We start from the raw sequence: 12,013 nt of genomic DNA, 5'->3' as shown, positions 1-12,013 counted from the left end.
CAGACACGGCGTCCCTCGCGGCCATCCGCCTGAAGAAGGTCTCCGCCGCTTCGAGGTCCCCGGCAAGGCACAGCGCGTCGAGCAGGGCGTTGCAGGCGGCGAGATCCGGGCTCCCCTCCATCTCGTCGAACACCTTGCGCGCGTCGCGAGCCGGGCGGCCCGTCCGGCCGTAGGCGCTGACGAGCGAGCAGGCGACGAAGCGGTCGGCAGCGAGGCCGCGGCGGAGGCACTGCGCGTGGAGCGCCCCCGCGGCGGCGGCGGAGCCCGAGGCGGAGGCGGACTTGAGGAGGGAGGGGAAGGAGTGGCGGTTCGGGCGCGCGCCGCGGGCGAGCATGGCGGAGAAGAGGCGCAGCGGGGCGGACGGGGGAGAGGATGAGGAGGCAGAGGGTACACGGAGGTGCGCGTGGGCGAGACAGTTGTAGGGGAAGGCAGTGATGGTGGCGGCGGAGCGTTCGGGGTCGGGGAGCAGCGCGCCGGAGGTGAGGAGGAGCGCGTGCAGCTGCAGGAGGCGGCGCGGGAAGGGGAAATGCTCCCGGAGGAGGCGCTCGATGACGGCGTACGAGTACGGGGACGCTCGCCGCATGGGCGCACGTGCGCTCCAGAAACCTCGCCGCCGGCCGGCCGGTAAAGCGAGCCGCCCCCCGCCACCGCTCGACGTCTCCTCCGCAGGGAGTGCGCTGCGCGCGCGCGGCTCCGCGCTCCGTGGCCGCGAACTGTGCAACCCACCAGAAGATCTCCGCTGGCCGGACTGGACTGGGCCCCTAACTACGATCGGCCCAATAAACAAGAAGCTCGAGGCTCGCTTATGGATCGAATTGTGGCCCAGATATGGATCGCCACAGAATTTTCGGGCCGTTGTTTTTTTTTCCCCTTCTCTCCCCATCTTCTTTTCTATTGTATATATAATGTACCGGATTTACACTCACAAAAATATACTGGTTCAACTGAAAGGAAAATAAGAGGTTAGTAACTTCAAGCATGCCACGTAATTAAGATAACTAAGCCAAGTATACAGAATTATATTTAAATCCATGCAAAAATGGGTTCTGTGACAACACACCAGGAGGCTTCTTATGTGCAGATGCAAGCTCTGCAGGTTTGGCGAAAGATCAGACGGCACACATTGTGGATGTACACCTAGGCAAGAGCTAATGGGGTGTTTCAGTGCCCGTCGTATCGGATGTTTGATACTAATTAGAAGTATTAAATATAGTCTAATTATAAAACTAATTGCACAGATGGAGTCTAATTCACGAGACGAATCTATTAATCCTAATTAGTTCATGATTTGACAATATGGTGCTACATTAACCATTTGCTAATGATGGATTAATTAGATTTAATAGGTTCGTCTCGCGAATTAGACTTCATCTGTGTAATTAGTTTTGTAATTAGCTCATGTTCAGTCCTCCTAATTAGCATCCAAACATCCAATGTGACCCTACTAAAGCTTAGCACCTTTATCCAAACACCCTCTAAAGCAAAAAGCAAAGTAGCCAAATCCTCTACATTATGTGGATATCCACCGTAGCCTTGCCATGGTGACCTGCTGATGCTGGCTACCAATCATCTTAGGTCTTGTTTAGTTGTCCAACTTTGGATAACCAAAATTACTGTAGCGCAACTGTAGCATTTCGTTTGTATTTGTGAATTATTATCCAAACATTGATTAATTAGGCTCAAAAGATTCATCTCGCAAAGTACAATAAAACTGTACAATTAGTTTTTAATTTCGTCTACATTCAGTACTCCGTGCATGTACCGCAAGTTTGATGTGACGGGAAATTTCTTTTCATCCGTGCTAAAGTTGGGATTATGGGAGAACACATGAGCTCCCTGCGTTTTCTGGGTTTGATGACAATTCCTTGGATAATCACACCCCCAACTCCCACCTTTGGCACCATGCTATGAGAAGATATCCCCATGACGTCACACTTGCGGTACATACGAGGAGTACTATATGTAGACGATATTAAATAACTAATTGCACACTTGTGATGCACTTAGTCTGACAGATATTTAGAGTCTAATTAGACAATGTATGGATAATAATACACAAATACAAACGAAACGCTACAGTGTGCTACAGTGCTGTACCAGTAATTTGGCACCTCCAACTTTTGGCAACTAAACAAGGCCTTGGATTCGTGAGTCTCGGGTAGAAACTTTGTGCAAATCACAAACTAAATGTAGGTACTTTTGCCATGTCTCGATTTGTTTTCCCAGTCTAAGACCAATGTATTTATTCTTGCAAAAGTTCATGTGTTGGTGCAAGCAATACCCCCTCCCCTGCACCGCACGTGCAACGTTCGGTGTTTTCGGGAGATGATGAGCTTGAGAAGGTAAATTCATACTCCAACGGAAGACAGATGAGAGTCAAGATTTACCTGCACTAGCGTGCAAATCCAACTGCGCCGTGAGAAATCCGTGTAAAAGTGGGAAGTGCACTCCGTGCAAATTCAAGAATTTCTGTAAAAAAATCTTGCACAATTATTTCAAATCAATCGTCCATCCGGTTAAACTCTGTCTCTGCTATTGGTAGATTTTGATAGCCAGGAATTGAAAGATCACCACCTCGCCTTCCCCCTGCAGAGATTTGTGACAGTGCTCCTGATCAGAAGAGCAAATCTCATCTGGATCCGTATAGAGCTTTTCAAAAAATAAAAAATCCAAAAGGATGCGCGATACAAATATTACAGTTCCCTGGACTTTAACTTTTTTAATACTTACTAGCAAGATGCCCGTGCGTTGCTACGGTGAAACGACGTTACTTAGCGCATAATGTTTTTTATCGTGTCATATAGCGCACCATATTTTTTATCGTGTTGCGTAACATTTTTATCGCGTTGCTCCGGCAGTTTGTTGCGTGTGCGGTCTCCGCGCGGTTGGATATGGACACGCTCACACGTTGCTCCAGTAATACAAAAAATAGAGCTCATATGAGATGAAAAATAGAAAAGAAAAGCGTGGACAGGCTTAGGATATTATTTATTATTTTTGAGAATTTTTGAGGAATTTTTGGGACAAGGGAAGGGCTCTAGGTAAAAAGACGTGTGCACTTAGCGGGTGCACCTAGCGATTTCTTGGTGGCTGACGCAATGAGTGGGTGGGAACTGATGCTGGCACTATTTCGTGGAACCTCCCCCTCTTCTCTCCTTTTATCACCCGAACCCCTTTCTCTTTACAATATGGACTGCAGGTTGATTACACAAAACATCAGGGGGTTAATTTACAGCTGGCACGTGCACTAGCACCGGCGCGTCCTCTCCTCTTGGGCCACGCAAAACGGGACAGACATGCTGGCATTTCCAGCTCCCTTTCCTCGCACCGCACGTCCGCAGCACCTATCCGGCACGGGCGCACACGGCTGTCCCCTCCCCCCTTCCCCACGCATCGCACCAACAGAAAGGAAGAGAGAGAGAGAGAGATTCGCCGCCACCGCAATGCAGCGCCTCTCCCTGGGCTCGCCGGGCGGGAGGCAGCATTCTTTGTAGTGGGAAGGAATTAAACAGCAAATGCGGTGGCTCTCACTAATTATACGGACCTTTTCTTGGTATGTGTCATATACGGACCTTTTCAGATTATTAATTATAATTAAATCGGAAATGCCACTACTAGATCATATTATTATATTATATTATAATATAATCGGAAATGCCACTCATTGCGTCAGCCACCAAGAAATCGCTAGAGAGAGAGAGAGAGATTCGCCGCCACCGCAATGCAGCAATGGAATCTTTTCGACAATTCAAGCCTGCAATGGAATCTTTTCGGGGTTAGCAAGCAATCTAACCGTTCTTTGATTAATCGACATTAATGCTAAAGCGGACCAGATAGATGCATTTCCCGTCTCGGTGCGGCATTCGATGCTCTTACTGTTCTACGATACTATGTCTATGCCGTAGCTGGTGGCGAAGCCATTGATGACAAACGAGAAGTGCTACGCGCATGTTAGGTCACATCAACCAAAAGACAATCACATCGGCCGGAATGCCATGCGTGAAGTGAGATTGTCAAAAAGGGCCTGCATCTGGATATCTCCACTGGTTGCTATTATCTCCACTGGAGAGGAGCATCTTAGTATCGATGCTGCAGGCGCTAGCAGCTGCATGCATGGTACTGCCCATCAGTAGTGCTGCATGACTTAACATGCACACGTAGATAATGACGTGGAGGTACGTGAGGAGGTAGAGCCTGCGTTCTTTGTAGTGGGAAGGAATTAAACAGCAAATGCGGTGGCCATTTTCTTGGTATGTGTCATATACGGACCTTTTCAGATTATTAATTATAATTAAATCGGAAATGCCACTACTAGATCATATTATAATATAATCTTTTGAAGCCTCTCCACTGCTATATAAACGGCTCGAGCTCGCACCTAGGCCTCTGCATTGCGTGGTGGCGAGGTGCGGCGTAGCGTGACTCCACTGCACTACTAGCATAGCCGACATCGACGGCAGTGACGATCAATGGGGATGCGGGCGTTGGTTGTGGCCATTTTGCTGCTGATGCCGTGCTTCAACGTGATCCTAGCGGTGAGACCGTTTCCGGAAGCGGTGGCAGGAGACGGCCGCGGCTATCAGCTGGGGCACGGCGGCGAGGCAGTACCGATCATGCGAGCGCCGTCAAAACGCGCGCGCCCGGGCGGAGGCAACTGCAGATCGTTCCAGGGCCCCCACCCGCCGTGTGAGGCTGTGCCGACCGTAGGGGTGGGCGGGGGTGATTAACAGCGTGTTCGGGGCGCTGCTTTGCAGCTGCTGGCAGCAGGCAGCGTGCAGCGGCAGTCATTCGAACATGCTGTAAGTTTGCTTATATACAATACAAGTTTGCTTAGATTTAAAACTAACCTTGGTTATATATTGCTTATATACAAGGTTAGTTTTAAATCTAAGGTATTTAGAGGATGATCTCTAAAACAGCTGGAATTAAATATGGCTACAACGGGGCTATAGCTGTAACCTTGGTTATATATTGTTGTAAGTTTGCTTAGTTTTAAATCTAAGGTATTTAGGGGATGATGCTGGAATTAAATATGGCTACAACGGGCTATAGCTACCAAGCTTATGTAACAACCTCTGTAACCGGAGATTTAAAACCTTGGTTATATATTGTTGTATTATTTGCACCACGTTTTATAATTGTATGCGTATATGTTTCCACGGGCGATGAAGATGAAAAGAATGAAGAAACCAAGCAGGAATACATTCTCCTGTGTGATTCCACGGGCGTATACCTTGTGAAGCATATGCTCCGATCCTCCACTACTAGCAGATCCATATGATAGTTGAATACACTCTCCTGTGTGATTCCATGGAGAAATGGATTCTTTGGAAGAAGCTGTTTATAGTAGATCGATATGATACTTGTTTTAGTGTAGATAATTAATGCGACAATAAAATAGTCTCTGGCGTAGCTGAATTTTCTACCATGTTGTAAAGTTCATTAGTTAGGTCGACGTCATGTGATCGAGGCGACTTAGGTTATTGAATATATGGTTGTATTCCTCGTTCGTTAAAGCAATAATAATTATTGTATTCGTTCGTTAAAAGATGCGGGCAAACATTCTTTATGCAGGCAAACATTCTTTATGGCTTTATTTGTTTGCAGAAAGCAATCTGTGTGATATATGACGTACGTCATGCGGCATTATATTTAGTTTGTTCCAATTGTTTTATTGCAGTATTCTCGATGCTTCACAACTGGCTCCATCTTTTCCTCTTCTTCTGGTGATTAGCTCATATATGAATCATGACTTTTATATTTTTATTTTTGATGACAAGTGACGCAATATTGCAATATGCGGCTCCATCATGCGTTACACGTAAGCTAGCTGAGACTAGCTAGCTCATAAATCATGACTTTTAGATTTTCTCTTAATGAAGCATGCATGGGCATGTTGCCGCACGAAATTCATCCGCGCTGTGACATGGCCACAAACGATTGCTTTCCGACCAAAGCAACAAAGGTACCTCCCATTGGACTTCAGATTGAAGATTGCTGCACAATCAGCATAAGCTCTTGCCTACATGCATTCATCAACTTCACGCACAGTTCTGCACGGGGATGTCAAATCTCTGAATATACTCCTGGATAATGAAATACAACGCAAAAGTGTCAGATTTTGGAGCATCAGCGCGCACTGAAGCCCATGGACAAAAATGATTTCGTTATGCCTATCCAAGGAACTCTTGGCTATCTTGATCCTGAGACTTTTGTCAGTCGTCACCATCTAACTGACAAGAGTGATGTATACAGCTTTCGGGTTGTTCTTTTAGAGCTAGTTACAAGAAAGAGGGCTATATACTTCGATAATCTTAATGAAAAGAAATCACTATCTCATACTTTCATACTGATGTCAACCAGAATAAGCTCTGGGATTTGGTGGACTGTGAAATAATAGACGAAGAAGTTATGGTAGTACTTGAGAAACTAGCTGAGCTTGTCATGCATTGCCTGAGCCCAAGAGGAGATGAGAGGCCAACAATGAAAGAAGTTGCAGAGCGCCTACTAATGCTGAGGAGACTCCAGATGCAGTTAGTAACCAAAACGAAACCTATTAGAGTGCGTTACTCTCATGAAAGACCATCGAGGCCTGTTGCTTCAGATGGGACAAGGTACCAGAGCATGGAGACAACTAAACTAGTGTTTGATGTAGATGCCTGAATATAGTAGCAGATGCATGGTATTTGGTAGATTTCTTTTATTTTGAGGACGCTGGCGGGTCCACGGATGGCTCACCCACGCGCTCGCTCCCGCTCCCCCGCCCACGGTCCCCACGACCACCCCTCGCCGGCGGCCACTCCGGCGCCGGCGACCACCACCAAACGCATCAGCTCACCCACCAAGGCCCTTTCCCCTGACGCTGCTCCGTTCTACCCGTCGGGTGGAAGAGGCAAGGAAGTGCGCTGGCGAGACGACGACTGCGACTCAGACGGGACTTCGTTCTACGCCGGCTCCCCGCCTCCTTCCTACCGGGAGGTCCTGCTCCGCCCCCCACCCGCCTCGCCGCCGCGGCAACCACACATCGCTGCCGCTCAGGCCCCCTCACCCACGCGCGCACCCCCCGCGCCGTCGACCACGGACCGACACGGCCGCCGTCCCGAGGGACGCCGCGGCCTGACTGTCCTGGTCCACGGCCTTCCCGCGCGGCGCACGGAAGATACCGGTTCCCGGGGACGGATGCGATCTGCCCTGGGCCAGCCCACGCCGGAGCCGACACCGGCCGCGGAGGATGGCTGGACTAAGGCGGAGAGCCGAAAGACAAGATCCAGGCGTCGGAGACGGCAACGCCTAGCTCAGCGCCATGCGGCCGCGCCCCCGCCCGTGCCCGCTGTCAGGAACATCCCCAGCGAGTTCCAGGGGCAGGTGCCTCAATTGCCTATCATACAAACACTTGGTGGCCACCTGCCGTCTCCCGTTGCGATGCTTCCGTTGCCGGGGTTTCTGGCATCTTGCCCGCGACTGCAAACGGCCGCGTAGCCCCGTCAGCTCCGTCTCTCGCCGACGAGGGTGGACGTCGTTCGTGCGCCAGCGACGTACCTCGCCGCCAACACCTCGGGGCCCGCGAGCGCAAGGACGCACTCCCTCCCCGTCGGCGCTCAGCAACACCAACCCATCGCGTGGTCGCTCCCCCCTGCGCAAGGCTGCATACCGCTCCGCCAGGCAACCCACCCCAACAGCTCACGTGGCCGAAAGCCATCACCACCGCGCCACGACCGCAACCTGCCGCGGCCGCCCCTTTGGGAAGGGCCGTCAGGTTCCCGTGGTGACGACGACGCTGACCCCGGGGTGCGGTCTCGCTTCTCTGATGACGAGGACACTCCGCCCGGCCATCCTTCCTCTCGGCCGGACGAGGAGGCTTGTTTCATTGCACGGAGCGCGGAGATGGACGCCGAAGAGAGCAGGTTGAGACTGGCGCTACTTGCTGCTGTGCCAGGGGGAACTCAGGAGGTGCCGCTGGAAGATTTGCGTCGGGCAATTTCAGAGCTTCCAGACGCCGGTTCTGACAACTTCGTCATCAAGCCTTTCTGGCCGGAGGACTACATGATTGTGTTCTCTTCTCAGAGGGCACGGGACGCAGCCATGAATGCGGGAAGTGTCCCGGCCGGCGGCGCCCGCCTCTTTTTCCGGCCATGGACGCGTCTGGTGAGAGCTGAGACGACGACCTTAAAGTTCCGGGCTTTGATCGAAATCGAGGGTGTACCAGCGCATGCTTGGAGCATGCATACTGTTCAGAAGCTTCTCTCCACTTCGTGCTGGGTTGAGCGCGTTGAACAGCAAACGGAAGATCGTTCCGACCTGTCCAAAATGAAGGTGGTGGCATGGACAGATCATCCGAGCCGAATCCCTCGAAGGAAGAAATTGTTCATAGCAGAGCACGAGCGGCTGATAAGTTACGAGGATCCGGATACGCAGAGGATCTTTGGACACCTCCCGCCATACTTGCGTGAGAAGAAGGTTCTCTCTTATAACATTCTCATCCACCTCCGTAGCATCGCCGATTTCCGGTCTCGTTCTCCGTCGCCGTCGCCGGGGCCGTCCCCTCCGTCCAGCGATGGTTGTTGAGGCCGGGTGGTACAGCTTCAGGAAGCAGGATCTTGTCGGGCACCTTGGGTTCATCAGGGAAAGAGCCTCAAGAGGTGTTCCTGTCGTTGGTGACTGGGCCATTAGAAACGGTTCCTGTCCAAAAGATGGGGCAGAAGCGCCTAAAGACTATGCTTGTGTCAGTTCAAATAGCTATTGTGTGAGTGCAAGCAATGGGCAAGGTTACCTGTGCCACTGCTCCCAAGGCTACGAGGGCAATCCTTACCTTCTTGAAGGCTGCCAAGGTTAAGTATTTATTCAACTGAACTTGCTGTAAAATTAAGATTGGATATAAAGATCATCACCTACTGGAACGACTTTAGCCAACTTTCTTCTACATTTTGACTGTTCAACATTTTTTTTATGCATACCTAATATATTGAAGTAGTTGACATTTTGACTTTTTTTCTCATAAATCTTAATATATGTTAATCTGTTTAAGCTTTCTTCAGATATAGATGAATGCAAGCTATGCAAGTTGGACTTGAAGTATAAGAAGTCCATGTGAAAATGGGGTCTGTCTCAATAAACCAGCAGGCTATACATGCAAATGCAGGAGGGGAAAACGATCAGACGGTACAACTTCTGGATTCCGACCTGTGCTTGGCCAAGCTGAACAAGCGGCAATAGGTAAGTTTGATATCTGATACAATACCTGGTCTATTAAAAGTACCTTTCCCAGCAACTGATATCTTGAATAATCTTGAAAACCATTTCGCAGGCCTCAGTATATCTGCAGTTGTGATGAGGTCTTTGACATGCTTATATGTTATGAAATTACAAAGAAGGAAGCATATGAAGGAGAAGGATTATTATTTCAAACAAAATGGAGGTCTCAAGTTATATGATGAGATGAGGTCAAGGCAAGTTGACACTGATAGAAGGTAAAATGGATAGATTATGGGCTAACCCTAGAGGGTAGCTATATAGATGTCTTACATGGGCCTATTGGGCCCTAATACACACAGTACACCAACACTCCCCCGCAGTCTGAACTACCGACGCAGCGGAGTTGCAGACTGGACATGGAAAGAAAGGCACACACACAAGCCCCCCCCACAGACGCAACTAGCCACAGGTGATGTTGAGGCTGGAGCGAAACTCGGTGAAGGCGGGTGACGAGAGGCCCTTGGTGAAGATGTCAGCAAACTGAGAGGTGGTCGGAACGTGGAGGACCCGAACATCGCCGATGGCGACCCGATCCCGGACGAAGTGAAGGTCAATCTCCACGTGCTTGGTCCGCTGGTGCTGAACAGGGTTGGTGGAGAGGTACACGGCACTAACGTTGTCGCAGTAGACAAGAGTGCTCCGGGAAGAAGGAGTGTGGAGCTCGACAAGGAGCTGCCGAAGCCAGGATGCCTCAGCCACGCCGTTAGCGACAGCGCGGTACTCCGCCTCGGCACTGGAGCGGGAGACCACCGGCTGGCGCTTGGACGACCAGGACACCAGGTTGCCGCCCAAAAAGACGGCGTAGCCGGAGGTAGAGCGCCTAGTGTCCGGACACCCAGCCCAGTCAGCGTCGGTGTAGACAACAAGCTCAGTGGAGGGAGACCGGTGAAGAAGGAGGCCGTAGTCCACAGTGCCCCGGAGGTAACGGAGTAAGCGCTTCAGAGCAGTGAGATGGGGCTCTCGGGGATCATGCATGTGAAGGCAAATCTGCTGAACTGCATAAGTGATATCTGGCCTGGTGAAGGTGAGGTACTGAAGGGCCCCAGCCAGACTCCGGTATGCAGTAGCATCTGTCACAGGAGTGCCGGCGGCCTCTGACAACTTGGCCTGAGTATCGACTGGAGTGGAGCAGGGCTTGCAGTCAGTCATCCCAGCTCGCTCCAGGATATCAAGAGTATACTGCCGCTGGTGAAGAAAGAGGCCGGCCTGACGAGGCTCAACAGTGACCCCAAGAAAATGATGGAGCACACCCAGATCCTTCATAGCGAACTCCTGCTGAAGCGAGGTGATGATCCGCCGTAGGAGGGACGGACTGGAGGCAGTGAGGACAATGTCATCAACATAGAGCAGTAGATAAGCAGTCTCAGCTCCATGGTGATAAATGAACAGCGAAGTATTGGACTTGGCCTCCACAAAGCCCAGCGTCAGGAGGTAGGCAGCAAACCTCGAATACCAAGCTCGAGGGGCCTGCTTGAGGCCATAAAGTGACTTGTTGAGCCGGCAAACCAGATCAGGCCGAGAAGAGTCAACAAATCCCGCTGGCTGGCTGCAGTAAACAGTCTCAGTCAGAGTGCCGTGCAGGAAGGCGTTCTTGACGTCGAGCTGATGCACGGGCCAGGAGCGGGAGAGAGCCAGTGAGAGAACAGTCCGGACAGTAGCTGGCTTGACCACCGGACTGAACGTCTCGTCGTAGTCGACACCAGGGCGCTGAGTGAAACCCCGGAGAACCCAGCGAGCCTTGTACCGCTCAAGAGTACCATCAGCCCGCCGCTTGTGAGTCCAGATCCACTTGCCGGTGACGACGTTGGAGCCAGGCGGACGGGGCACCAGATCCCAAGTCTGGTTGGCGAGGAGCGCCGCGTACTCCTCTTCCATCGCGCGGCGCCAGTGAGGATCCGACAGGGCACCGCGGACGGAGGAGGGTACAGGAGAAACCTGCGGCGCGCCGGGCATCGCTGAAAGAGCCCGGGGCTGCAGGGTACCAGCCGCAAGTCGCGTCACCATAGGGTGAACGTGACGCGGGTGTCGGTGTAGGAGAGGCGGATGGTACACCGTCGGCGCGACACGGGCAGTCGGGGCCGGTGGAGGTGGTGGTGGTGTAGGCGTCGCCGGCGGAGAAGAGTCCACCGGCGATGACTGAGGCGGCGACGGCGGTGGCGGGGCCGGCTGCAGGTCCAGTGGAGCCGGCCTCGCCCGGCGCTGGTAGACGTGGACGGGCTGCGCAAACCGGACAGCAGGTGCTGCGGGCGGTGCCACCGGTCCCGCGCAGGGCGAAGGGGAAGAAGCAGCACCAGAGGCCGGTACCGTCGAACCCGTGCTGGGCGCAGGGTCAGGGACAGTACCGTTGGAAGCACAACAACGAGGTCACTGTTGTTAGAACCCCCAACATCAGACACGATAGCTGTAAACTCTGTGCCCCCTTCAAGGAGGACCTCTACAATGACTCTATCATCACTTCCGTGTAAGCCAACGGAGAGTTTCAGATCTCAAATTATTACTGTGTTTAACCTGAATGGTTCCAGAAGTACACTAGAAACTAGAAAAGTATTCTGCACCTCTGAAATTATTTCCTCAGCTTTCTGAGCAGCATCATTCACACCATAAGCAACAACCACACCAATACTTGACCCAGCCCTCGTAGGTTTGACCTGTGCAATCACATCAGCAAGTTACATCTTCACATACCACCATGAAAATATCTTCTCAAGGTGAAAAGAAACTATCAGATGACAGAACAGTTATTCCATTTTTCTTTGCTCAA

The 12,013-nt window shown here is 51.4% G+C and overlaps 1 protein-coding gene across 1 annotated transcript in view; it reads right to left on the bottom strand.

The window, feature by feature from the left end:
• LOC101781590 (putative pentatricopeptide repeat-containing protein At1g10330) overlaps window positions 1-693 on the bottom strand; it is a 6,949-nt gene extending 6,256 nt beyond the window's left edge. Inside the window, 1 exon segment of the mRNA XM_022824805.1 lies at window positions 1-693. This exon segment is cut by the window's left edge and continues 120 nt beyond it. Coding sequence (XP_022680540.1) covers window positions 1-583 — 583 coding nt within the window. The 5' untranslated portion in view covers window positions 584-693.
• Window positions 694-12,013: the final 11,320 nt, after the last annotated feature.

This window comes from Setaria italica, chromosome III (genome assembly GCF_000263155.2).
Source record: "Setaria italica strain Yugu1 chromosome III, Setaria_italica_v2.0, whole genome shotgun sequence".
Lineage (NCBI taxonomy): Eukaryota > Viridiplantae > Streptophyta > Magnoliopsida > Poales > Poaceae > Setaria > Setaria italica.
The sequence above is the reverse complement of the archived record's forward strand: the minus strand, read 5'-3'. Positions and strand labels throughout refer to the sequence as shown.